The sequence below is a fragment of the Syzygium oleosum genome, unplaced genomic scaffold (assembly GCF_021117445.2).
Source record: "Syzygium oleosum isolate NSW1041296 unplaced genomic scaffold, Sole_v2.1 Sole_v2.17, whole genome shotgun sequence".
NCBI classification, from domain to species: domain Eukaryota; kingdom Viridiplantae; phylum Streptophyta; class Magnoliopsida; order Myrtales; family Myrtaceae; genus Syzygium; species Syzygium oleosum.
The window spans coordinates 8,666,793-8,694,002 of NW_026607501.1; the positions used below are offsets into that span (position 1 = coordinate 8,666,793).

The 27,210-nt window shown below is 42.4% G+C and overlaps 5 protein-coding genes, 1 long non-coding RNA gene and 1 pseudogene across 8 annotated transcripts; 1 reads left to right on the forward strand and 6 right to left on the reverse strand.

The window, feature by feature from the left end:
- Positions 1–393: 393 nt before the first annotated feature.
- On the reverse strand, positions 394–3,362 carry LOC130140229 (uncharacterized). Its single transcript, XR_008818247.1, has 3 exons — positions 2,472–3,362; positions 628–1,011; positions 394–524 (listed from the first exon to the last, which is right to left on the reverse strand). It is a non-coding gene; the product is annotated as an uncharacterized LOC130140229 (long non-coding RNA).
- A 1,595-nt stretch (positions 3,363–4,957) lies between these two features.
- LOC115678808 (uncharacterized) lies at positions 4,958–7,701 on the reverse strand (annotated as a pseudogene).
- Positions 7,702–7,837: 136 nt separating this feature from the next.
- Positions 7,838–12,003, reverse strand: LOC115678805 (uncharacterized). The gene is made up of 2 exons (XM_030602246.2): positions 11,138–12,003; positions 7,838–10,938 (listed from the first exon to the last, which is right to left on the reverse strand). The coding sequence occupies exon 2, from the start codon at positions 10,868–10,870 to the stop codon at positions 8,384–8,386; it is 2,487 nt and encodes an 828-aa protein (XP_030458106.1). The 5' UTR covers positions 10,871–10,938; positions 11,138–12,003; the 3' UTR covers positions 7,838–8,383.
- Positions 12,004–12,149: 146 nt separating this feature from the next.
- On the reverse strand, positions 12,150–16,524 carry LOC115678806 (protein NUCLEAR FUSION DEFECTIVE 4-like). Of its 2 annotated transcripts, XM_030602248.2 has the most exons (4): positions 16,268–16,524; positions 15,688–16,163; positions 13,105–14,036; positions 12,150–13,013 (listed from the first exon to the last, which is right to left on the reverse strand). In XM_030602248.2, exons 2-4 carry the CDS (start codon positions 16,021–16,023, stop codon positions 12,515–12,517), a joined length of 1,767 nt encoding a protein of 588 aa, XP_030458108.1. In that variant the 5' UTR covers positions 16,024–16,163; positions 16,268–16,524; the 3' UTR covers positions 12,150–12,514. The 2 variants fall into 2 exon arrangements, with proteins under 2 accessions (XP_030458108.1, XP_030458107.1); XM_030602247.2 differs by having other exon boundaries at positions 15,688–16,524.
- Positions 16,525–18,919: 2,395 nt separating this feature from the next.
- Positions 18,920–20,445, reverse strand: LOC115678736 (thylakoid lumenal 17.9 kDa protein, chloroplastic). Of its 2 annotated transcripts, none has more exons than XM_056319465.1 (4): positions 20,051–20,445; positions 19,821–19,971; positions 19,655–19,724; positions 18,920–19,489 (listed from the first exon to the last, which is right to left on the reverse strand). In XM_056319465.1, the coding sequence occupies exons 1-4, from the start codon at positions 20,365–20,367 to the stop codon at positions 19,269–19,271; spliced, it is 759 nt and encodes a 252-aa protein (XP_056175440.1). In that variant the 5' UTR covers positions 20,368–20,445; the 3' UTR covers positions 18,920–19,268. The 2 variants fall into 2 exon arrangements, with proteins under 2 accessions (XP_056175440.1, XP_030458015.1); XM_030602155.2 differs by having other exon boundaries at positions 19,043–19,489; positions 19,821–19,935; positions 20,051–20,444.
- A 1,088-nt stretch (positions 20,446–21,533) lies between these two features.
- LOC115678981 (mediator of RNA polymerase II transcription subunit 30) lies at positions 21,534–23,817 on the forward strand. The gene is made up of 3 exons (XM_030602489.2): positions 21,534–22,050; positions 23,061–23,150; positions 23,463–23,817. Exons 1-3 carry the CDS (start codon positions 21,691–21,693, stop codon positions 23,559–23,561), a joined length of 549 nt encoding a protein of 182 aa, XP_030458349.1. The 5' UTR covers positions 21,534–21,690; the 3' UTR covers positions 23,562–23,817.
- Positions 23,818–24,051: 234 nt separating this feature from the next.
- LOC115678979 (non-specific phospholipase C6-like) lies at positions 24,052–26,876 on the reverse strand. The gene is made up of 3 exons (XM_030602487.2): positions 25,109–26,876; positions 24,691–24,867; positions 24,052–24,446 (listed from the first exon to the last, which is right to left on the reverse strand). The coding sequence occupies exons 1-3, from the start codon at positions 26,190–26,192 to the stop codon at positions 24,148–24,150; spliced, it is 1,560 nt and encodes a 519-aa protein (XP_030458347.1). The 5' UTR covers positions 26,193–26,876; the 3' UTR covers positions 24,052–24,147.
- Positions 26,877–27,210: the final 334 nt, after the last annotated feature.

The following is a 27,210-nucleotide window of genomic DNA, read 5'->3' on the forward strand; positions in this document are numbered from 1 at the left end:
CCAATAAGAATAGTTTGTTTGTGTCAGTTTCAGTGACACAAAATTGCTAATGTTCAAAGATGAGGGGTATGGATACTTAGGATTGGTGGAAGCCATGGTTAATGATCGATTTCTTTTGAAGATATGCTCTGATACCATAAAAGAACAAAGAGGTTTGATTCTTAATCTCAACGTACCATTGTTGAGATGATTTTCATTATATATAGGTATTACAAATGTTACACTTCGTAAGGAAACAATACAACAATGGAAAATAATAAATGAAAAAATTATTATATTACAAGAGTTGTCGATCACTTGATTCTAGCATATCCATAAATCATCTCGTGATTTTGATTGATATCTCTAGAATCTCCAGATTTTTCTTCCTTAATTGATAAATCAGTGCCTTTAATTTCCTGCACCAACTCCTCTACTAAGAGCTTTCTTAGACATTTGAATCATCTCCAAGCACTCCTCTCTGGCTGCAGCTGCTGTCTCTTCATGACACCTCTTCCGATGCCGAAATACAGGCACAAACACTCCTGAGGAGGAGAATATAATGCAAAAGCAGGGCAACTTTTATTACTTGCAAATTTGGTTAATGTGCCATATAAAGCAACTGAATACCAGAGAAGCTAGTCAAACCTGCATTGGTGGCAGAAATCTGCCCTCTGACTGATGCGTTCGCCATATCAGGATATTGTTGTACTTCAGACAAAGCCTTCGAATTATTCCCATCTATTGGTGCAGGTGGAATCTCGATAGCAACATAGGGTTTACGGCAGCTGGGACTGCGGTAATGAAGTCGCTTGTTTATGTAGCAGATTAAGTACTCAAACTTCATTCGGCAAGCACTGCACTGTGTCCAAGATGACATCTTGATAGGACGAGGAGGGGCTGGAGCACAATTGGCATCGGCTGCACTCTTACCACCCCTAGTGTTGAAATCGTTATTGCATTCCATCTCTCAGGGGTTTAGTTGATCCTTGCTCTAAATACCGCCGAATCTTCTTTTCTCATGTATACCTCCTTTGTACAGTCAAAATAACTTAATATCAAAACAATACAGTTGGCCAAAAATCTAGATACACAACCCACTATGTTACATGGACTGTCAAGAGGATAAATCCGCCTTAGACCAACAGAAAACCGGTAGAAATATACCACAGAAAAACCCCAAATTTATGCCAAACTATATGTCTAATATCACAAGAATGATTCCAAACATTTGTAATAATTCTAACGTGCCAGATTATGCTCCTTTAACGCACTTACATACACATAGAGTAACATGTAAGTTGCCGAACAAAATACAACCGAATGATGTCCAAATGACCAAATGTGATATGACCAAACATGCCAGATTATGCTCCTTTAACGCACTTACATACACATAGAGTAACATGTAAGTTGCCAAACAAAATACAACCGAATGATGTCCAAATGACCAAACGTGATATGATCAAGTGATGTAAATCCACGTATACACACCACGAACTCCTATAAAAAGCAAAATGGACAGGATAAAGCATGGCCACAGTTATTAACGAATTATAGTTACATCTGCATACTGTCCTCATAGACGAGAAAATGATGTAGACCCACTCATACAAGCGACAAATTTCCACAAGAATTACGTTAAGGATAAAGTATGATCCATTGTTTTTTTATGAATTATGATTCCATCCGCATATATCCACATAAACGATCAAATGATACATCCTTATAATCAAGCGAGAAACTTCCACAATAAGCATAACAGTTTGGATCTGCCCATTTTAATGAATTATGATTCCATTACATCCACATAAATGATCAAATAAAAGGGAATTATAATTCTATCAGCACAATCCATATGAACGAGCAACGAACTTCCATCATAAGCATGATCATTGAGATAAAACACAATCCATAATCAAACAGTTCGCAGTTCCATATCATCTATACACGTCCACATAAAAGAGCAACAGACTTGCAAAAATATTCATAACAATTGGGCTAAAACACAATCAACCATTAAAAAGGTTTAGAATTTCCATCAACATAACTTCCCATCCTAAAAAGTTACGCAACAGAAAGCTTGCAACAATGACCAAATTGACTGGTTTCTTGCCACGATAGCAAATTGAACAAAACGGGTCACATTGCCACAAGTTACCTCATGAACTATGATTGCCTACAAGGGCATCAAGGAACTCTGCTTTAATGGGTAGGAATTCAGATATAGCAAAATTATATCTCCTAACCAAGACCGTGACAAAATAAGAAGATAGACTCACAAACAAGCTGTAATGGGATGATAGTTGAAAAGCCATAATAATGCCCTGGAAATCCCAAAGCATTCTTGTACTCATGGCAGATGACGCCACAATAATCTAGAAATTTAGAAGAGAAACTATAGGAAGATTATTTTTCACATTAAAAAATTTTGCATCATTTCAACTAACAAACAAAATTAAAGACTCCTATTTCAAAGATTGAATTTTTACCTGCTCTTGGACTTGGGAGGCAACACTAGATTTTTCTTTTTTCTCTATCAATTTCTGTGATTACTTCGATCTGCCAACCAGTTGCAATCTCCCATGGAATGGTTATCTCTGAAAGTGCGTTGCTTGTCTCGTGGATCCGGAAAGACAAAAGCAATGTATGATGAAGCTGTATTTAAATATTTTTCTTTTACAATTAACAGGATAGATACCGTACCCCTGGTTATTTGTCAACCATGATTAACATTGACAAAATAGGCAGATTAATTAGTACAGATTTTTTCAGGCCATCATTTAAAGTCTTGGCTAAAAAAGCGAAAAACCCTCTTTAATGATCTTCTCCCTTTGTTTACCCTACTCATTTTCCTATTCAAGAGGGTCCAATTACATCAGATGAGTGGCTTATGTGTTTTTTGAAAGGGTCCCAAAAAAAAACCATTTTTTGGTCAACCAAAAGCCAAATATAAATGACATGAGATACTATTTGCATGTATGGCATGATAAGTACTAAAGACAGTGCAATTTTCCTATTGTAGCCAATAACTTGTTTCTCGAGAAAACAACCAAAAAAAAAAAAAAGTGAACTGGGTAAGTTTCTTTAGCCCTTGGATTGAGATTGCATTAGTTAAGACGGTCAAAATCAGGATTTGGGTGAAATGGGAAGCTCAATAAATGCAATGCTTATGCTTTTCTCATATTTATGAAAATCTCTCTTTCAAAAACCTATTCATTTAAGCCAGACTGTGGCATGATTTCGTAAACGCAATGTAATTTATAATCACATGGATACTATAATTACTTATACTCACACAGCGAAGGATAAGATTTTTATGGAAAAATTACAAAAAAAAAGTCCAAAACTAATTGGACGAATACCAATTTAATCCTAAATATTTTAATTTGGCTAATTTAAATATAAACATTTTGATAATTTAATAATATAGTCCTTTTAGCCAATTTTTGCCGAAAATCGCTAACATGATTGCCAGCCGTCCTACATGACACGGTCAACGCTAACGTGTACCAATTTTTAACTTTTTTTGAATTTTTTTATATTTTTATAAAAAATTTCTTTTCTTTTCTTTTCTTTTCCCTTCTTCCGTCTATTTTCTGGCCTCCGCGGTGCCTGACGACTAGCCATAGGCGAGGACTGGCAAGGGTCGGCCTCACTAGCTTCTGGCAAGGTTTGGCGAGATCGCCCCTCGCCAACCCTCGCTTGTGGTTGGTCGCTGGCCATCATCAAGACTCGATGACCGAAGGAGGAAGAATGGGAAAAAAGAAAAAAGAAAAAAATAATAATAAAACATAAGAAAATTGCAAAAATTATCCACGTAAGTGCGAACCATGCCACATAGGACAAACGATGTCTACGTCGGCGAATTTCGGCCCAAATTGGCTAACATTGTCATAAGATTTAGGATTAAATTGACTAAATGAAAAAGTTTAGAACTGAATTTGAATCCTTACAATGGGTTAAGAACTTTTTGATAATTTTCCCGAGTTTTATATTAGGCAGCGGCTTAGAACCATTCCAGGCCAAGTATACAAGATGACGATATGCAAGACTATGTCTCTTGCTTATGTTTTGCAGGCGTTATAAGATGAGAAAAATGCACATCCATCCATCGCGACAAGACTTGCTTTTGGGACTCAAAACTATGAGATAACCCTCAATTGCAGATGAGCAATTGCCCAGTTATTAGGCAGCAGAGTTCCATTGTTTCATACAATTATTTTTTCGTGCTAATAAATTTCAATAACTAACTGTAAATATCAAAAAACTATTGGCAGATATAATGCCAAGTGACTTCTTTTGGATAACGTTGGTAAATTACTAACCCTTTTACACAATTACCAGCTCTTTTGATAATTTGTAAAATTGGCGATTATTGTACGTACTAACTTACCAACTTTTATTTGTATAACTTACCAATGCTTTGAAGTAATTTACTCTTATATGAAATTACCAACTTAAATAAAAGTAATTATCAACTTTTGTCAAATTAAAATACCAATTAGTTTTGGATCACATACTTTCATTTGAGTCACTTATTAAAATTTAATTGTTTTTCTATATTTAATATCATCAGCAAAAATATTCCTCTATTAAAGGGAAATTGACACAAACAGTCCCTGAACTTTGGCTCAATATGCAATGTTGTCTCTGAACTTTTAATTTATTCAAAGTAGTCCCTGAACTTTAACCCAATGTGCAATGTGATCTCTGAACTTTTAATTTGTTCAATGTGGTCCCTGAACTTTTAGTACATGTTTAATTTAGTCCCTGAACTATATGAACATGTTCAATATAGTTCTTCCATTAATTCAAGTTCAGAGACTACATTGAATATTTTCATATAATTCAGGGACTAAATTGAACATGTACTAAAAGTCCAGAGACCACATTAAACAAATTAAAAGTTGAGGGACTGAATTGAACATTAGGCTAAAGTTCAGAGACTATATTGAACAAATTAAAAGTTCCGAGACTAAATTGCACATTGGGTCAAAGTTCAAAGACTGTTTGAGTCATTATCCCTCTATTAAACTTAGCTAAGTATCTACTGGTGGGAAAGCATAAAATAATACTTTAACTTATACTTATTGCTCTCAAAAGATTCTATAAGATAAGGTACGTAACAGAAATCTCAGCCCAAAATGAGCCAAAAGCCTCAACGCACTGGGGCTATAAAATGTATTTAGAACGGCGTGCTTTGTTGCAGTCCCCCACAATGCTTCTGCCCATCAATGTATAACGGGAACTCTTCACAAACATGAGTGAGATTGGACAAGAATTGAAGAAACTAAACTGCAAAACTTTCCATAATGTCGGGCACAGATGTTCTTGGTCCAGTATCCAACAACTCAGTTCAAGACCATTAGTCAATGTGAAGTCCTAACAATATGCCAAAGGTGAGAGAGTACACATGTTACCAGAGCAGGAGAGTCGTCGTTCTGAAGAGATGCAAAGCATAGATCTTGAAGTCTTCCGATTAAGAGCGGCTTGCTTATCTGCATAGAAGTTGCATATACCGATGGCAATGACACCAGAGAATATTAGAGAACCAGAAGGACTTGCTAAAGTGAGGAAATCACGCAAAGCATCGAAACTGTTCAAGCTAAATATCTCTGACACAAAAGCTGGCACTATTGCCCAGTGGGCACCATATCCACAGTTCCTATTAAAACAGTTGGAACATAAATCTTGCCGGGCAAACAAATAACATGGTAAAAGAGTCCAATTGCCATAACAACCGGACTACAGCCATAGCCACTGGCCTTAAGAGGGAGAATTTTCTGGTAAATGGAACAAAAACAGGTAACTAGAGTTCAGGGTATGAAGAGCACAATGGGAAACTAGCTTTAAGTGACTGATAAAACAGAGATTTTGAAAGCACCTTATGGTTCTCAGCTAAGTAGCGCCCCCTGACTCAACCGATGAAGATCCAGATGTTTATCATAGAAACAAAATACTAGTCACTGAACCCCAATGATTCACAAATCTTACCAAGATTATTAGTCACACCAGAACCAGAGGCCACTACTAGTAACAAATACATAAAAGCCAAAAAACAGCCTCTATGAGCGCCTGTCGTAAGGTGAAATCCTCTCCTCCACATGGGCCCTTCTTCCGTTTTACTCTTGATGCTGCCCCTGCAGTTTCCAGGAAACGTTTTGCCTGCATCACAATTCGTTTTTGCCTCTGTGATGCCAGCAGCTGGTCCACTTCTCAGGTTTCTCATCTTCGACCTAACTAAGAACGACCTCATTTCCTTCTTGCTCAGATTTACTCGGTTTTTGTTCTCTTGGCCTAAGAGAAGTGCTGCTGAAGGAATTGGCTCGGAGAAGAAAACCAGCTAAGCAGAATCTTAATGATAAGAATCACCAGAAATAATGTGATCACAGTTTGACTAATATCAACTAGATCCTCCACCAGCAAGATTCCCAATATATAAGCTGCCAGGAGGAGGCAAATGATATAGGTAAATGAGAAGCATGAACCATCGGGTCTACGAACCATCAGGTCTAACTTGTTATGATTATAACCCTCTGCAGGTGAAATGATGAACATCGGGGCATGGACCAGAATAGGGCCCAACAGCAACTGTAAAAATTAGGGATGCTTCGCCGGGGGTGTCGATCATCAAAAATATCTGAGACAAAATCAGGCCGCTCGACCCAGCAAAATTTTTTAGTGTCCCTACAAGAGGATCTCTATCTTTGGGAAGTTCTGCATGAATATAACAAGAGCCGCTGGATCGAAGTAGGCCTCAACATCTATCCCACAAATACACACAGGCAGATCTGCAAAACAAGACTTGGTTCTTTGACACATAACAGCATATGAAGTAACTTCAGATCTTAAATTAACACATTCTTACTTATTTTTATCTAGTTTTTATGAAAATCAGACAGTAAACCTTCCAATAAAGAAGAAACAACATGCCCTTCTAATTGGAAGCAAAGGCTTCCTTCTCCAGCAAGAATAGGTGAATAAGCTGCACCCTCACCTGATAGTATCAACAGTTGTGCGTTGCAAAACATTGGCAGAAACAAGCACGGCCTAGGATCTCACAGTTAAACAGTCCGTAAAACAGCTACAGCGAAAAGATATGTGCTTTAAGGCAGATAAGCAGGCTAAGTTTATGAACTAATGTGCTACGCATCTTATCTTACAACATACTGAAATGGAGTAAGAAAATGGTAAATTAACGGGCAAAGCGCATCAATGTACTGTAGAATTAAAAGCCTGGACAAAACAAGTCTTGCAGTGCCATGATGCTTGCCAAAAGAGTTCAAGAATTTACCAGCTTAAAGAACTTGATGCAGGAGATAATTTAAAAAAGATTTGACTTACATCCTGGAGGTTGATTTTAGCTAATGGAAACTGCAGGAACTAACAAGCGGAAACAATTTATACTGAGGCTATGTGACAAATTAGCCAATACATATATTATTGTTCCGATGTGAGGCGTTCTGTCTTTCCAGTGAATGCTTTCAATGGAATCACAACAGGCGGAAAGTTGTCTGTGAAATTTATCAAATTTGAGTGACCTTCATCAATTGTGCATTTTAACTATGGTCGAACATATTAAGCTTAATGAAATGCCGACACGATCACATTATAAGAAGGACTTACCATTAACTTTAATAGTAGAAATCCATCTCATTCAACACACCAAAAGTACCTTTTATTAGTGCATAAAGTCAGCACTTTCCATGAATTAGTACGTTAGTCTGTCCTTGAGAATTTGGATCAGCAACAACACAACAAGTAGAACCAGAGATGGTGGAAAGAATACATTAATGAATGGTGCAAAAGTAGGCTTGACCGATCAGCAAGATCCACAGTATATAAGCTGCCAGGAGGAGGAAGGGAAAATGTCATATATATAATGAATATCTATACATCGGAATCTTATAGTTCAGCGACATGAATACAAAAAAAAGGTTAAGAAGTAAAGGTTAAGCCAGTTTATACAGATTTGGCCAACTTTGTTATCCTTGTTCCTCTAAGAAAGCATTCACAAGGGAAATCAGATATCTTCACAAGAAAAGCAACTAATGAGCTAATCCTAGTAAAGAAATCAAACTATCCTCAAAGTTACTATAAAGCGGAAAATTTGTCTTCTGAAGATCTCTGACCTTGAACAAAATCGTGAATTTCCTTCAACCAATAGTTACCAGCCGAATTTGCGGAATAACTACTAACTACCGATATCAAATGGCTATCTGAACAATGCTGAATAAGATAGTAGAAACAGAACACTCCTTAGAGGATTAGTTCAGATTGTTGTCGTCTCAGTGCTTCCCCTTCTCCTCCTCCATCTCCTCGACTCCAAAACTACATGTCAATCTGTCCAATCTAACCAGCTGAAATGGTCCAAAAGCATGCAAAAAGATGACTAAATGCGTCATGACCGCTTCCCTCTTAGTCTGCGCTCGTACACCAGCATCACTTCTTCCTTGGCTTTCATCCCCTTCACCATAACATTGGCCATATTGTCGTCCGCTTTGGCATCCATTCCTGTGCCATCAGTTGTTACCACTTGAAGAAGTTCCAAAGGTGTGGATGCAGGATCAAGCTCCCAGCATCCTTTAGGAGCATTTGCACCTTCTTGACCTGTAAGCAAGTGAGCAGGGACCTGATGAGAGAATCGGAACATTTCCTCCCCTGGAATCGTCCATAATTTCCTAGGATCTGGATGCTTCTGAAACACAGTCTTGAAGCCACAAACTTTGATGAGTGGAGCAACAGTAACACCAAGCTCATCGCTATAATCTTCAATCACTTCAACCATATCATAGCTGTGTATTATCTCATCTGGAGTTAACTCGTTCCAATCAGAAGACCAGTTCCTATATAGAGCCCAAACATCTCCCTTCAAGGGATAAATCTGAATTAATCCCCTTGGGCCTTTCGTCCACTTCATCCTATGCGAGAAAGCATTAAGGGAGTCATCGACAACAGATTTCCCTATTTGCAGATACCCACAGGTCTTGGCAAAGCCAGATCCAACCCAACGCATAGGGCCAAGTTCTTGGTTACTTTTGGAACTAAGCCAACTTATGCGCATCTTGAATGGTTTCAATGATATGACAGTGTTGATCAAAGCGTAGTAACGGGGCATCCCATCGTCGTCATCATAAGCAGCCCAGACTTGATTATCAGCAAATGAATCCTCTGTCCGATCGTTGTCAAAATTATAAAAATCTGGGTCTGTAACGAGCATTTGCGTAGGGACAAAGTTTTCCGCTTCAGATGCTTCAGATACGACATTGGAAATAGCATGGGAAGAATTTGTCATCTGAACTCTGTCCTTACCATCCACAGGCTCACTATGCTTAATGGGAGCGATCTTAGCACCACTTGCAGGAGCCTTCTGCACTTTCCCGTACTTCTCCTTGACCTCCTCTTGCAATGAATTTCGTCCATCTGAAGGTTCTTTGTCAACTCTCCACTCATCAAGCTTCTTACAAATATCTTTTTTGGCTTTATGTATCAGCATATTTCGCGATTCTAGCAGAGTAAGATCCCTCGAGCTGTTAAACCGATTAATTGAACTGAAACTAAACCTCCCCCGATCCAGCGGTCCCTTTTGATGTCCAGACGTAGTTCCTGTTACGACTCCTCTACTACTTGCAAATGCTGCTTGCCTTGCACCCTCTGAGAATTTCTTATTCATGCCGCCTTCATCAACTTCCCCTTTTTCCATCCAATCAGTTCCTAGAGAACTGACATCAGCCGACAAGCTCACTGAACCACTTCGAGCCTTCTTAGACATTTGAATCATCTCCCCGTACTTCTCTTGGACCGCAGCTGCTGCCTCTCCACGGCCTCTCTTCCGGTGCCGAAATAGAGGCTCAAACAAACCTGAAGCTTGAGGAGCATATGATGCAGGTGCAGGGGCACTTCTATCACTTGCGAATTTGGGTAATGTGCCAAAGGAAGAAGCAAACTTTGGCGGCAACTGAGTACCATGGAAACTTGTTGAACCTGCATTGGGGCAAGAAGTCTGCCCCCTGACCGATGCATTCCCGTGATTTCTAATTCTATAAGGATACTGTTGTTGTGCTTCAAAGAAAGCCCGTGAATCAGATGACCTATGTCCATCTACCGGTGGAGGTGGAATCTCGACGGCCACGAAGGGTTTACGGCAGCCGGGACTGGGGCAGAGAATTTGCTGATTTAGGTAGCGGATCAGGTATTCGTACTTCATCCGGCAAGCACTGCACTGCGTCCAAAAGGACTTCCGAGGAGAGGCCGAAGCATAATTAGCGTCGGCAGCACTCTTCCAGTCCCTGGCGCTGTAATCCCGATGGGGATAAGCCGAAGCGTGAACCCCGTGAGCAGCACTGCCGCTCCAATCCCTACCATTCGCATTCTGATAAGGAGAAGTCGAAGCGCTCCTCCAATCCCCCGCCTTGCAATTCTGCTGCGTACCTGGAAAACCGCGGACTCCATTCTGACGGCCCGGCGTCGGGAATGCCCCGTTGCAAGCCCTCGAATTGCGCTTCAGGTCGTACGCGAACCTCTTCGCCTTATCGGACAGCAAGCTCCAGGCCTCGGAGAGGATCTTGAAAGCGCCATCGGCGCCCACCGCCTTGTTCTTGTCGGGATGGAGGAGCAGCGCGAGCCTCCGGTAGCTCCGCCGGATCGCGTCGTCGCCGGCGGAGGGATCGACGCCGAGGACCCCGTACCAGTCCGCCTCGCCGGCGATCGTCCTCTGGGCGGCGACGTAGACGTCGAGGGTGGCCGCCAGCTGGGAGAGGCCGTCGAGGCCGGCGTAGAGGCTCCGGGCCTTGGCGGCGAACCTGCGGGCGCCGTCGACGTCGGACGCCGCCAGCTTCTGCTCGGCGATCTCCTTCGCCCGGAGAGCTTCCTCCTTGTTGCATTCCATCTCTCATCTCAGAGGGGGGGAGGTTAGCCCTATCAACATCGCTGGTTCTTCCCTTCCTTTATGCGACCCTTAAATATTAAAATATATATATAACCAATTTATTAGCTAATGCAAAACTGTTAATTAATAATAGTAATAATAATAATAATAATAATTAAAAACAAGAGTAATATTGTTCATAGTGCAGCAGGCTCATTTCTTGGAACATACAATCCTTGAGAATACTCAAAACATCATTGAATTCACTCCACAGGCATTGATATATACATACAATGTCTGTTGTTTCATCCTTATGAGATTATCTCGCCCGTTATTATGATTCACTGAGCACGTCGTGACCATGTTCCTCTCGATGTCCGGCCTTAAATGCACCGGTGCATGTTCGTCTAACTACCTATTACCATCGTTCGGATAGGCAAGCTGATGATTGACGTGATCAAATCGCCTCCCCCGGTTCTTGCCGTGAGAAGACGCGCGTGAGGGACCGGACACGAGACTATGACGTGACAGCTCAGTTGCAGATGAGCAACTGCCCGTGCAGATATAAAGATGGATGGTGCCTCTTCATAATCATCATGGAACCTGCACAAGCGAATGGTACGACTTATGTCCACCAGGATCTTGCTGATCATTATGTATAGGCGCCAGATAGCATTGTTGATTGAATACCAATTGGGTCGAGTTGTTTAGAGGAGAATGTATGTGTTTGCAGGTCTAATCGGATGTCTCTTCTCATTAATAACTCGAACATAATATATGTGGACTCCTTTTTAGCAGTTTAGCAACAGAGGAGACATTTGAAGTCCGGGAGCATGAAAAGATCAGATTCTTCGAGTGAGTGCTAATGCTGTCATCAGTGCAAGCTCTAGCCGGACAACAACTGATAGAGATTCGATGTCGTAGATGATTTTGCTTGCGTTGAGCACTTGAACTGTCATCTGAAGTTTTCGACACTACAAGGAGATCCAAAATCCGATTTCTGATACATACCGCAAGTATTGTTAATTGAAGCATAAGCTTCATGAGATGCAACGGGTCGCCTACCCAAGTTCCATCCTAAGATATTTGTGGAAACACTTGTTCCATAAATTTCTCAAAAGTAAATTGTAGCTTGAAGCAGCAACTTTGTTTGATAGGAAGTAAGCAGTTATGAGATCAATCACAGCCCCAAAAAGCCGAGACCTGGCATATTCAGTGAAACATTTGAAGTTTCTGCAGACTCATCTGCCTCTAACATCTACTGATTAGACAAAAGCAATGAAAAGACAAGGATCAGAAATTAAAGGAGAGTTTAACAAGGTATTTATTTCCCAAGAAGAATCAGAGGAGCCTGTTCCAGATAAAAGGGCAGAAAATAATGCTTCAACTTCTAGTCCATGAACTAATTGAAGTTTCTTATTGATCTCAAAAGAAAATCATATAACAAACTACACCGAGAAAATCTCAGCCCAATGTGAGCCTAAGGCCTCAGAAGTGCAGGAGCTGAAAAAAAATGAACTTAGAACAGCACGGTTTGTGGCAGAACCCTAAATCCGTAACGATGGATATGCACTTGAACTGTCAACTCGAGCCTTCTTCTGTCCATCAACGAAGAACGAGAACTCTCCACAAACATAAGCGAGAGCGGCCAAGAATCGGACAAACTCAACTGCCAGAATTTCCATAAAGTTGGGCATAGACACTCCTTGTCCGGTAAACAACGACTAAGCTCAAGACCATTGCAACAATGCAAAGTCCTGACAAGATGCCAAACGTGAGAGAGTAACATATGTTACCGGAGCAGGAAAGTGAGTCATCGTCCTGAAGAGAAATCGGAAGCATAGATCCCAGAGTCAGCTTCCTAAGAGCAGCTTGTTTATCTGCATAGTAGTCGTATATACCGCTGGCAATGACACCAGAGAAAATTAGAGAACCAGCAGGACTTGCCAAAGCAAGAAAATTATACAAAGCACCGAAACTCTTCAAACCGAACAGCTCTGACGCAGAAGCTGGCACTATTGCCCACTGGGCACCATATCCGAGTCCTGTTAGCACGGTTAAAACGTAAATCTCTCCAGCAAAACCCATAGCATAGTAAAAGAGTCCAATTGCCATAACAACCTGGAATATAGCCATAGCCACTGGTCTTGGGAGGGAGAATTTTCTGGTAAATGGAGCAAAACGAGTAAGTAGTGTACGGGACAATAATGAGAACACTGAAAGGAAAACTAGCTTAAATAACAGATAAAACAGACCTTACAGCGATCTCAGATAAGTAGCCCCCACCGACCCGACCAAGGAAGTTCCAGATGCTTATCATAGAAACAAATATACTGGAGTCATTATACCCAATTGATTCGCAAATCTGACCAAGGTTATCAATAACAGTCACGCCAGAACCAGCGGACAGTACAAGTGACAAAAAGATAAGCCAAAAGTCAGCCTTTTTGAGTGCCTGTAGTAAGGTGAAATCCTCTCCTCTGCGTGGGCCTTTCTTCCGTTTTACCCGCACAGCTCCTTCTGCAGCTGCCTGGAAAAGTTTTGCCTGCAATTGAGCAATTCGTTTTTGCCTTTCTGATGCCGGCAGCAGGTCTACTTCCTCAGGTTTCTCATCTTCAACCTCACTAAGAATGACCTCAGTTCCATCTTGCTCAGATTTACTGGGTTCTGGTTTCTCTTGCCCTGCGAGAAGGCTCTCCTCTGATGAAGGAATTCGCTCAGAGAAGAAAACCAACAAAACAGGTATAGTAACAGGTAGGAGGATCACAATGATAAGAATCACCACAAATAAGGTGATTACAGTTTGACTGATATCAACTAGATCCTCGACCAGCAAGATCCCCAATATATAAGCTGCCAGGAGGAGGCAAATACTATAGATGAATGAAAAGCTTAAACCATCAGAAGCTCTGATTTGTTTATGACCTCCCACGGGCCTAACTATGAACATCAGGGCAATGACAACTATTGATGGCCCAACTGCAATCATAAAAATTAGTGACGCTTCACTGGATGCATTAATCATCAAATATATCTGAGACAAAATTGCGCCACTCAACCCAGCAAATCCCTTTAGTATCCCCACAACAGGACCTCTACTTTTGGGGAAGTTCTGAACACATGAAACGAGAGCTCCTGTATTGAAGTAGGTCTCGCCATTTGTTCCCACAAATACACAGACGCATAGCTGCAAAATAAGACTTGGTCAATGACATTTAGAAAGGCATATGAACATAACTTCAAAGATCTCGAATTACTCAGTTCGTGGGCGATGTTTTTACTTATTTTTAACTTATATGAGAATAAGACAGTCAACCTGACAATAATAGTGAAGAAACGACAGTGTCTTCCAAATGGAATCACAGATGTCCTTTTACTGCGAGAAATATATAAATAGTTACGTCCATGATCAATCCACGCTCGACCACCAGTATGAATATTTATGCCTCGCAAAACATGTACAGAGAATATTGTAAACAGAAAGCGAGACAGCCTAGATCTCACAGACAATTGTTCCTAGAAAAAGCTAAAACTAAAAGATTTGCAGTTTAAGGCAGAGACATGGATTAAGTTTCTGAACTAATCATCGTTGGTGATGCTAGGAATCTTCACTCACAACATACTGAAATAGAGTTCAGAAATTGGTTACTGAAGGGGGGATGGAGGGCATAGTTATACTATAGGATCAGAAGCCCAGACAAAAGAAAAAGGTCCTTCACTGATATGATGCATGCAGATGTATCATCCAGACACTTGAACTAGCACAATGCAGCTGCAAATTTCAGTGAGCTGCTTAAGCAGCTAGCCATCGTTAGCTTCTCATGGTACCAGCATTTTATCAACTACAGGAAATAGAAAAAATAAATCTTTTCTTCCTTGATGTAGTTCTAACAGTAGGACACTGTACGCAAGATGCATCTGTTTTCAATGACCATTTTCATCAGTCTTTCAGATTAAATTTGTCGAGCCATCATTACAGACATAGAATCTACCAACATGCCATCAACAACACATCATAGGAAACATCTACCATTTACTTAGAGTAGACGTCTCTTACAGTTGCAACATGCCTAAAAAACCTTTTATAAGTAGGAAAAGTAAAGCCTTTTTCCAAGGATTAGTCCAGTAAACAACTCTCGGGAACGTAGATCAATATTGCCAGGACAAGTTGAACCATGGATGGTGGAAGGAGTAAACTAATCCATGGTGCAAAGATAGCCTCAACCAATAAGCCAAGGGAGTTGGGCTTTAAACTTTCCAAAAAGTATACTTATAAAGAAACTTCAGCATTTTGATTCGATAGCAATCAGGCTTCTAAGTTTGCATCCGTCGTCTGCTATATAGCTTTCCAGATCATGTGTCCCAGGAAACTGAGCATCAAGACAGTGTGGAAAGCACAAAGATCTACCTTAAAGGATGCCAAATGCACTGACCGTCCATGATACAATCAACAGGGCGTCATTGCGGTCAATATGTCATTGAAACAATGCACCTCTATGCTGGATCTGAACTAAGCACAGTTCTAATGTCCTGAAGAGGAATGCCTTGGAGGATCACACTCTCAGTAGAGCACTCAACTACATAGTCCCGGAATTCATCTTAGTTTTAGCAGCCAAAAATCAATTTTAACGAAATAGCAAGTTACACCTCTAGGTCAGCAAGGAATTAAGCAACAGTATCTGGGATATGTGGCCATTCAAGAGAAGGAAAACCCAACAATTACAGGGGATTAGATCGCAAGGAACAAGAATTACAGCAAGCGAGAAATCAAAGTGATGAGCCAACACCACAAAGATAAGAAAGAGAAGTGAAAAGAAGATGAAAGGGGAGAGACTGACCACCCAGAGAGGCAAAGAAGGCAAGACACCAATGACAATGAGCCAGAGCAAGCCATACCCAAGGAAGTTCTGAACCACCCCAATGGCCAATAGCGCCCAAATCGGCAACACTTCACACAGACAACCAGCCACGAACCCAATCGCATCCCCCAAGTCCTTGGCCACCCCAAGAATGGCCACCTCTCGCTGGGTATACCCCATGGTGCTCTTGATCACCGGGGAGATGCTGCCGAACAAGTAGCCCACCCCGGCACACGACTGGATCCACATGGCGCACACGAACACCAGCCATCTGTTGCTGTAGAACTCGTTCAACTTGTCGTACACCCGCATCATCGACGCAGTCAGGGAGATCGAGATAAGTGGAGACGAGCGTGAGCATACGTAAATGAGATGAAGATAGACGATGGTGAGGAAGAGAGGAGAGGAGTGAGATGGAGTCAACGAGTAGTCACTTTCATGGAGACATTCCTGCCCTGGACGATGATGATGATGGTCTGTTTACCTCCACAGAGAAATCTCTTGGGGGGAACCGGTGAACTCGGCATGATTGAAACGAAGGAGATCTTTTCAGGCTAACCTGGCAGTAATTTATTACACGACCCACATGCACAAATGGCAAACTCCACGTTATTTTACATCATCCTGTCCAACCCAGACAGGAGCAACTGTGATCTGAGCGTCGGCCTTGTTTGATAACCTTTCACCACCCAAGCAGAAGAAGAGTTGCCCCAGCCTGCCTGTCTCCACTATAGTCTGAGAGACTCCACGAACCGCGTTTTACATCTGCCAAGACAAAGATAAATAATTGGCACGACCCCCTTCACACTTTCCCAGACCAACCCGCTTCTCAAAAGGAAAAATATAAAAAAATCATAGCTGCGCGTCGGGTACGTGGGCCCCATGAACGTATTGGCGGACGTTGTGAGCCTCATATGGAATCTGCACGATCTAACGACGGATACGAGTCGGCTCGGCTCACATTGTCCATTTTCCCAGATAACCCATCTGGCTGCTGCTCATCTTGACTTGGGCTTTGATTTAGATACAGGCACTCCGAGGAAATAGGGAATCAGATCAGATCAGACCGTATCAGCTCGTGCTGATACGTATCCATCCACGCACGTAAGTGAGCCGTTCTTCTTTGTCTTTGTTGCGCTTGTCGGGCATTTTTGACAGGACATGTCGTTTTCACGTGGGCTGCATATTTTGGGAGCAACGATGCCCACCTTTCTCAACCCCCATTCGTGAAGAAATTTCAACGCAGCTTATCATCTCGACGCCCATCCTCTTCTATTTAATCTCATATTAAATTCGTACCGCAGCATGCGGATTCATACGTGGATTTTCACGTTTAACTAGGTACGTGCATGCGTCCCCAGTCTAATGTGAAGAGAGTAAAAGAAATGTTTCAAGAGCTGTCCGGATTGATTTTCGCTTTTTATCTTTTATTTAATCTGAATCTTGCGACCAAAAGCCCGTGCCTTGTCTAGGTTTCGTCGAAGAAAGTGAGTCCACCACTCGAAAGCGAAGATGGACTAAAGGATCATCTCCCTTTGACACAAAGATTGCCAATGCTCTTCAAGAAGTCACCCAGGAATCAATTTTTTTTTTTAAATTTACTTAAATTTCTTGGGTACAAATTTGATTAAGAAATGCAACTAATTAATCTATGAAACTCTTGCAATCTCCTTCTATGATGACCCGAGCAGCAGCAGTTGTTTGCTTGGATTATCTTCAAAGGAAGGGGCAATTGCCTCCGTTTTGTGCATGTAGAGTGGATCCTTCCCAACTCATTTTCTTGGTCCCAGCCCAGATCGATCCTCCCTGTTCATCCCTCCCCGGCATATACCAAGTACAGACTCTCTCCTTGTTAACAAATGGGCATTGCAATCAAAGCTCTATAGATGTCCCGGCGGAGGTGGAGCCCGAAACTGTATCTTCGACGCGGTAGCACCGCCAGGCCTTGCTATGCCCTTTCTTTGACCGCATCAGAATTGCTCCTTAAAGAGTTGGTTCACCTCTCCAGAGACCTTCAATATGCAGGCACTACATTCTCTGTGGGCGCATTCATTCCTTACCTTGCAAAGACTCGAACACGTCACTGCTGCAAAGGCGTTGATTTCGACCCCGCTGACATGGTCTCCAAGCATATCAAAGGTCCGGTTGAGGAAAATGGTGACCATGTCTTCTATGTTCTCCATAGGCTAACTCTCTATACTGAGACTCCGAGGTCCACAGCTCCATAAAGCTTCGTGTTACAGGGCATTGGAAGAACAGGTGGAAGCGTGAGCCTACCATCTTTCATTCATCCATAATTCCAACATTGAATATGTTAGTTCACAATGCATTGGGAGTTAAAGATATGACAAAACAATTGTTTGCTTGCTAACACCCAGAGCAATCTGATATTCCCTTCTTCCATCGCATAGACACACGGAACTACCTGGTTATATTTAAGCCAATAGCTGAATCACTTGCTGGACTGTAATCTCTCTCTCTCTCTTTCTCTCTCCCCAACTGCCAACCCTAATTCAATCACTCAAGGAAGAGTGCATCTGCACAAATGCTACAGTCACAACTATGCATGCAGACAATGAGCTACAGGCACGCCGAAGTGAAAGTCCAGCTGAGGTGGAGGGGAAAGCCAGGATAGAACATATGGTGGGCTTGTTTGCAAATGGTTTCAGCCACAGTGATACAGACAACCAAGGAATAAGCCTAATTTTCCTGAAAGGGTGCAGCAAAGACAAGTCTCTAACTCAAAATTTAAGAAAGACCCTTAAACATTCACTCTGTCCCTCCCGTCTAGAATGTCGGAAAGTCCTGCTTTCTTAGATACTTCTTCCCTCCGCGCCAAAGAAATCAACGTAACATGGAATCATTTGTAACAAGTGGCAACTCTGAGATTTACAACATGAGGACTCAAAGACATGAACATGGAGTAGCATTTTTTTTTTTTTGGTAAGGTAACATGGAGTAGCATTAATCCTCAGAGTTTATCCAAACTGTTCCAACTTCATCAAGTTTAGCAAATGGTACCATCTCAGCTAAGTGCATTCACAGATGAGAGTAATTATGAACCACCCGAACCAAACTTTAGCCTCATTTCATCTTAAAGAAGCGATCAATTGAAAGCAACAAAAATTGCAGGGTGAAACGCTGCAAACACGGCAGTTCTTGTTCTAAATCAGACGGCCATGACCTGGCTTTTTAACTCAACAATCATTCCTAACTACAAACAAGTCTTCTATGCTTGTTAAATATACCATCTTAGTTGAGTAAAGGTCCTCAGGACAATGTAAGGAGAAAAGATAATTTGGTGGTATGCAAGAGGCAGATGCAATGCGGATAGTGAACAATGCAGAGAAGGCGACTTCTCCTTGAGGGAGAAAAAAAAATTCCACCTTTACAATCGTATAATTGAGCTCAGGATCTGCCCTGCCTTGGAAGCATAAATACAACAAAATTAAACATGAAAAACGATGTGCAGAGAGAGGCTTAAGTTGACTGGATATTGATTCCGCCCACAGAGTGGGACGTAAAAAGAATGGTTTGAACAAACAATCTCTTGGAATCTCCTAATCCATGGAATCAAAACTGGGAGCATACCATCCCAACTCGTCGGTGATTTTCTTCAATCTTTCTTCTTGCCCCTTTGAATCCCCAAAAGCGGTAGTGAAGGGATAGACATAGGTTACTTTAGCGGCCATACACCTGTAAGCAACCACATCTCCTTTTACCAGGAACTCCAGCACATCCCGGCCAAATCCTCCATCAACCTCAGCTTGCAAATATTGGCCTGTGTTAAGGAGAGGTCAATTCGTCAAAGGCGCAATGCTTTGGATGAAATGCAGAGATGAGATGAGAGGGCATTGAATTATGTGCCAAGTGGTAGCGTGTTTACTAAATGATACGTTAGAAGCATTGCTACAGGGCAGGTGAATGCAGGCAGAGTAGGGAGTACCATAAGGGGTATCTTGAATGACCAGAAACTTGGGATTTTTCTGAGTTTGGAGGATGGCTTCTTTTAATTTCTGCAAGAAAACAGCGAAGTAGGATAAAAAAAAGCTGAAATGCAACTATAGCAAGAGGAGTGAAAGTGAAAGGTAGAGGGGATAAGAAAGAGAAACCAGGAGGGGGTCGTCGGAGGAAGAGTCGGGGATCCTCCAGGGGAAGGCAAAAGAGGACGACTTGGGGTTGGAAGATATGCAGCCGGGATTGACAGAGGGGCAAGGCCTGATTTTCCTGCGAGAAAACACACAAGAAACAACAACAGACCCACTTTGAGCAGCGGCAGTGAGAAAACAGAGGAAAGGAGAGGAGGAGAAGAGGAGGCAGGCACTACTGGCAAACAAATTACCCATCATCTTGGAGGCCCAGAGGGAGGTCCTTGGACTGAGAGAAAGGGGTGGCGGGGAGGGAAGGTGAAGAAGGAAAGGGGGAGCTGAGGGAAGGGATGGCCAGGGATGGTGTGGGGGAGTTGAAGGTGAAGGTCAGGGACAGAGCTAATGGAACGAGCCCTGCAATGTGAAGGCGATTCTTCCGGGGCTTTGCCTTTGGTTCGCCGGAGGCTGAGGCGGAGGCGGAGGCAGAGGCGGAGGCAGAAGGGACAGGGCCGAGGATGATAATGGGAGGACGAGTCCCACTCCAGCAGCCGCAGCACCGCCACCCAATCATCTCACGTGGATTCTGGTGTGGTGCTGCGGATCCCGCTCATCTCTCCTTTTGTAACCTGCACACACGATCGACCTTTTAGCAAAGAAACATGTCAGCATAGATTTTGTAAGTTCGGAAGATGAATGAATGAATGGTCAGTAACGTCATACGTGTGCCCGTTGCCAACACATTCATCCCTAACTTTTTATTTTGTGATATCGAAAATCCTAAATTTTCACTCGAACGACACATTTGCATGATCGCTTGTATCACTTACGAAAATGAGTAAATACAAAAATAAAAATAGTTTTTACCGACTATTAGGAAAATATTATTACAATCATTAATTTCCTGCAAAATAAACGAATCAAGTGAAAATAAAATCACTTAGAAGGGTCCTCGCTCCTTGATCATATATACTTAGAATATTGGCATGACATTTAGGGCATTTTTGTTTAGTGGAAAATGAATAATTCGAAAAGATATTTCTTCAAAAATGATCACATGTGTCGCTTGCGAAAATGAATGAATGAAAAATATTTTCATAGTCCTCGAAAGTGTTTAGACATGAATTATTGTTTGATAACGAAAATATTTTTCATCTACTGATTTATTTCAAGTGATATCAAATGATATTTTTTAAAAATATAATTTTTAAATCATTCATTTTTTTTCACGAAAAAAACATAGCCTTAGCCTCTCTTATTTTTCATGTCAACCATTCAAATTTTAACCAAGAACCAATGTAGAAAAAAAAAAAAAGACCTACGTAATTGAGGTATATTATTAGATTGAATTGAGAATTTACTTGATTTCCATTTACCAAAAGAAGAATAAAAAAAGGGATATGTTCACTACAAGTCTTAAAACTTATCACAAAAAATGCAATTGAGTCTTAAGACCTACTAAAGGTGCAATCGAGTCCTAAAACTTGTCAAATTGACTCAATCGAGTTCTAAAGTTAACAACATCTAATTTTAAGGTGTTTTATTTTATTACTTTTCTTGAGACATGTGGCGTCCAACAAAAGCTAAGTCAGTATTTTTCGTTAGTAAATTAGATGTTATTAACTTTAGGACTCGATTGAACTAATTTGATAAGTTTTAGGACTCGATTGAATCAATTTAATAAGTTTTAGGACTTTTAGTGCACATATCTTAAAAAAAAACAAAAGAAAACAAAAGAAAAGCAGCAAACTTCGGCGTTGAGACCATTCGAATTCGAGCCTCTTCCGGGAGTCTGCTCTGCCGCCGTACCTCTTGCATTCCTTGCGCCAGTCGCTGACAACGGGTGGTTCCGTCCGGCGGCTACCGCTTCAGACGGTGGCCGGAACGCCTCCCTGAGATGGAGGAGAGAACCGGGAACCCGACGGCGGCGAGCCCGAAGTCCACGCAGGAGCTGGCCGTGGAAGGCCAGAAGCATCTCGAGGACACCATCGAATCCGCCTTCCACATTCTCTCCTCCATGAACGACGAGCTCTGCAACCCCTCCCTCTGGTCCGCCCCCGCCCCCTCCTCCGCCTCCGCCTCCGCCTCCAACGGGCCCCTCCTCCTCAACGGCGACTCCTCCTCCGATTCCTCTCACCACCTGGACTTCGCCGGCTCCGGCGGCGGCGGCGGCGCCCTCGACGAGGCTCGCCTCCGCTACAAGAGCTCCGTCGCTTCCCTCCGCACCATTCTCGCCGCCATCCCCACCTCTCACAAGGTTCCCTCGCCTTCTGTTCTCCCTTTTTCCTTTGTCCCCCTCTCTGCGCATCTTCTAGGGGACTAGTTCCCGGTGACATTGTTTGGATCGCGGACTTTTCCAAAGCATTTAGGGTTTGTCGAAAGTCGCCGACTTGTTCATCTGGAGAGGGATCGGTCTGCCGGGAGAAAGAAAGAAAAACCAACGAATGTGTATTGCCTTGTGTATTCACTCAATTTGATGACTGAATCTGTTAGACACTATCAGATAGGAACTTAAGGATCTAGATTTTGAGGAATGACCGCTTCAATTTCGCACTTTCGTGTCTTAGGATCATAGGATCAGGCCTTTGACCTCTGGATTGATGTCACTGGACCGTGCATCCTTGGTCGGACTGACCAGTTTATCTGCCAATGATCTCCTGTGCATTTTCCGAGACCAACTCGATTTCGTCTGTGCTTTCCTCTGCCGTTGCATTTCTATGGTGCATATTAGCAAAAGGGTGAGAAAAGAGTTGGTGCAGATGTAACAGTGAGAAATTGACTGATGGGTGTAGAAGATGGTTGCTGCTTCTTGGTTATGTTGTGGGGTGCTTGGGTTATTCCTATCACAATCTTAGGTTTAGACGATGATGTCTGGTGGACTCTGGAAGGATCAGCAGATCGCTCCAGTCTTTGTAGAAGCAGCATTTGAGTACTGTTCTTTATGTGTATATGCGGAAAATCATCCGAAATACTCGTGTAAAGAAAATGTTCACAATTTCAGTTGCTAGATATCTTAAAGAGTAAAATCAGGAAAAAGAAACTATCTAAGAAATTCAATCCTTTAAGAATGGTCATATTAACTTCAGAGAAGTTTGATTATATCGTATCGTATGTTCCTGAGGAAAGGAAGATCAGGTATTTTTGCCTTGCTAATCACTGGAGAGAGAGAGAGGGAGGGAGGGAGGGAGGGGTAAGATTTCTGCTGTATCGTTCAGCCAGCCAAAGCATTTTAGTTTTGTTTGACTCACCCATGTCTTCTACTTGCAGACTAAATCATTTGATCCTGGCACTTCTATAATGCTTGTTGACCAAGTCGAAATGGAGAGGTTAGAAGAACAAGCCTCGAATCTAAGAAAGGTATCTGGGAATTTACTTCTTTTTTCGTTTTCAAGTAGTTTCGAGATCATCCAATAATCACTCTATGATATAGCTAGTTTTTGCTTCGTTTAGAACTTGTTTTGGAGGTTATTTTCTGTGAGTCTTTCTAAGTTGCAGCTAGGGTATTGTTCCTTCTTTGACAGGTCACACTGTCAAATTGTCCTCTTTTTCTTCTTACACCTTAATGCAACGATGGCATTTTGGTCTTGTATGAGTCTATGCATTGTCAGTTTCAGAAATCTCCAGCTCTTTTCTCTATAGTTCTAACTAGCTCTTGTTTCCATAATGTAGGAGCTGGTTGAGAAGAACAAGCACCTGAAGCTTCTCATAGATCAGCTGCGGGAACTTATCGTCGATGTATCTACTTGGCAAAGTCCATGTTCGGTTTAATGCTGACTGAATCTGGGTAAACATGAGAGGAGTAAATGACCGCCTCAATAAGTTTCAACGTAAAAGTGTCCTGTGGAAGATGTTTCCCCTTTCAGATCATGTTCTCTTAGCGCAACAGTCTCTTCCCATCCGAAGGTTCAACCGCTCTTTGTATTACCATGTACAGCCGTCGAGGCTTTCTTGTTAGATGCTAGTAGTTGTGGGGATGCTGACTTTTATTAGTCTTGATATTTTATCTAAAGAATATGCTTCTTTGCCTAGAGAAAGACGCATTCAGATTTTTTTCGTTCTTTTGGCTGATCGAAGAAACTCAGGTTCTGTTGCCTTTCATATGATACGGCGGCTTTATCATTAAACATCATCATATGTTTGCTTTCTAAAACGCTGACAGAATGAAAAGTTCAGGTTTTGTAATTGGTCTAAGGTTCCTGTTCAGTCGTTTGATCCATTAAATGCAATAGCTGGCAGAGCAGTTGCCCTGCTCATCTGATACTAGTTAAACATTTCTCTTTAGTAGTGTCTTAGGAATTCACAGTTCTACACATGGACATTGACCATAACCAACAGAGACAACGTAACAAATGAATCAATTTCGAATCGAAGATCTCGTAGTGAGTGATGAGCGCATGTCAACAATAGCAGATCCATTGGCACCCATTCTGATAGCCTCTTTGCTTGCTCTAATGAACCTGGAAACAGCACCTTTCACGTAATCATGAGCTTCCTTCACACTCATGTCCTTGCTCTTCTCATCGCGGAAACTGGTTAGGAAATGGTCCCCATTGAGAACAGCAGCTAACTGGACAATCTCACTCTGAAACTCAGATAATCTACCGTTTTCTTTGGCTTCGGAGCTCCTCAGCGGTGTAACATTGGGTAATGTCTCTGCCATATATTTAAAGAAGCAGGCGTTCAGCCACCTCCACTCAGAACCAAGCAAGACTGATGCAAATTTGATTTTTTTTTTCCTTGGCCGATAAAACATTTGTGAGGTCCTTACTTCTTAGTTAGTTATGCTTCCTCTCCCACGTTAAAACAGATGCTCCAATGGAGCAATGCTTACGGTGAGTGAATGAGTTATCAGATTGTAGGACTAGCTAATAGTTGGTTTTGAATGTAAGATGAATACCTGGGCAATCGGTTCTGGGAGATTGTAATTCCCCGACAATATGCTCGAATGTCCCGGCCCATGCATCTCGGTGAGTTAAGAAATTGGAGGTGAGGTTGAACATTTTCTTTATGGTTGCAGGAATGGAGGAGTGCTCGTACTCTGAGTTCGGAACTGGTCCTGTGGGGGAACTTATCACTGCAAAACAAAGGCAGAACTGGGATCAGATAACCGCCTTTCTAGACATATCAATAGAACTTCATCTCACAGCCAGCTGCAACAGCTTCCTCAATTGAGTGATGAAGATAGTAGAAACACAATTCATTTCCAATCAATGTCAATAGGATCATGTGATGCTAGAAGTTTTATCAATTCTCAACTCCCCTTTACTTTCTCTCTGGAAAAGGATGAAGCATCACGCAAGAGAAAGAGAACTCACGTGTTCCTTTTTTAATCCAAGGAGAGACCATAATGGTTGGCACACGAACACCAAGTCGATCAAACTTGAAGAAAAAGGGGGCAGGGCCAATATTACCATCCGGGTTAGGAACGTCAACGTATGGAGTTCTGACATGGTCATAGAACCCACCATGCTCGTCATATGTGATGATCAAAAGGGTCTCATTCCATTGAGGACTTGCCCTCAATGTTTCATAAACCTCCTTCACGAGCTTCTGCCCATTAGCAACATCATGTGCCGGATGATCATCGTTGGCCGGCAGGCCCTTGAGATCAAAGTACCTCGGCTCAATCACAGTCAAGCTGGGCAATTTGCCATTTCTGGCGTCTCTCTTGAACTTAAAATCATACAGGTGAAAGTTGGAGATGTACTTCAATTTCCGCAAATTCCTGTAGAACAGAGTGCTGGGTATGTTCTGGAAGTAGATGCCAAAGTCCAAACCATTCTCATAAAGAGAATCAAAGATGGTCTTTTGCGGGTACCCTACAGCTAGTTGCCTCACAATGTGACTGGTTGATCCATGAGAAGTGGCAGAGTACACGAAGAGCCTATTGGGTTGCGTTGGTCCCGGAATCGAAGAGAACCACCTATCGAAGACTGCGAATTCCTTGACAAGAGCAGTATATATCGGGATTGATTCCGGGCTGAATCCTCTCATGACAATCTCGGAGAGGTTTTCTGACACAGACAGCGCCTGCTCCACGAAACCAGACATGGAAGGAATGTCCCCGGAGCCGAACACTTGTTCAGCCACATCCTCAAAGGAATGCCCCGGATCAAGATCCACGAATTCAGCATCGTCAGTGAAGCAAATTGTCTCGGGCTTTGAGTTGTTGGTGGAGACAGGATTGCACTCATCTCCCGTGACGCCATTTATCATGGGGTTGATGGCTTTCTTCATCCATCCGAGCATGTGGTCGAAAGACCGGTTCTCCAGCACCAAAACCACAATGGTCTTTATGGGTTGCTGCTGCTGTGAGGCTGAGGAGACGTGGGAGAGAGAGAGAAAGAGCCAGAAGAGGAAGGAAAATGGGGATGGCATTCTAGTTGGCTTTCCTTTCATCTGCAGCTGGGAGGAGGGAGCTTTGGGAAGATGGGTTTGTGGTGCTTTCCAGGAGGATTTGCTTGGGTGAGGGTTCTTATAGTGCGGTAGATTGAGAGAATCGAGTGAAGTGGCTATCTAAGTGTCTTGGGAAGAATGCTTATTAGGAATCATGGACTTGCAGCGTTGGCTAGCTGATTCTTCAGATAGTGAATCCGCAGAGAAGAGTAGGGTCAGTAGGGAGAGCACAGTGGCAGTGGCACTGTAGTGCGGCATGAGCTACAGTCACAGATTTAGAAGCATCCGGTTTGGTAAGCAATACAAAGGAGATATTTAGGCAAGAGCGTCAAAGTGGGGAGGTCAACTTCAATCCAATCACCTTTTATCTTTAAGCCGAGTGGTAGACTGGGAGGTCCAACTGTCAATGCCTACACCCTCAGAAGAATCATGCAATGGACAAGGATGAGAGGCTAGTACACATAAGCAATTCGAAGCACAAGCGAGAATGGGGAAAGATTTTGGAAGGAAGAAGCAGCCTCACTCTCCACCGGCTGGAATTTATATTATTTTTTCACCAGTTCCGAGAGAGAGGAGGACAACAAGCTTGGTGCTGGCAAGCAATGGGAAATCATCCTGTCAAATGCGGATGGAAGCATGTGAACCCAGAAGACGACAAAGAGTGGCCAGATCTTTGACGGCAACCCAAGCTTTTGCTTCCGGATCAACCCCCAACCCCCCTCCTCTCTTTCCCACTGCGGTTGCATGAATCGTTCTGGCAAGCCGGACATGGAGTCAGCTGCGTCACAGGATCGCTCGCTCGGTTTATTTCAAATGACAGAACTGTTGCAGAGGCAAATTTCATTTCTCGAAAAGCAAAACCAAGAAGCAACACGAATGTTGAATAATGTCGAAGGCATCATTAATGATGGTCGGGACGAGGACAGTGAGCCCCTTGAATTTGATGGCCACATCCACATGGGCCTGCCCACAAATTGGACGGTGGTCTCTGGTTTTTGTATTGGCAATTCTCACCGACAAT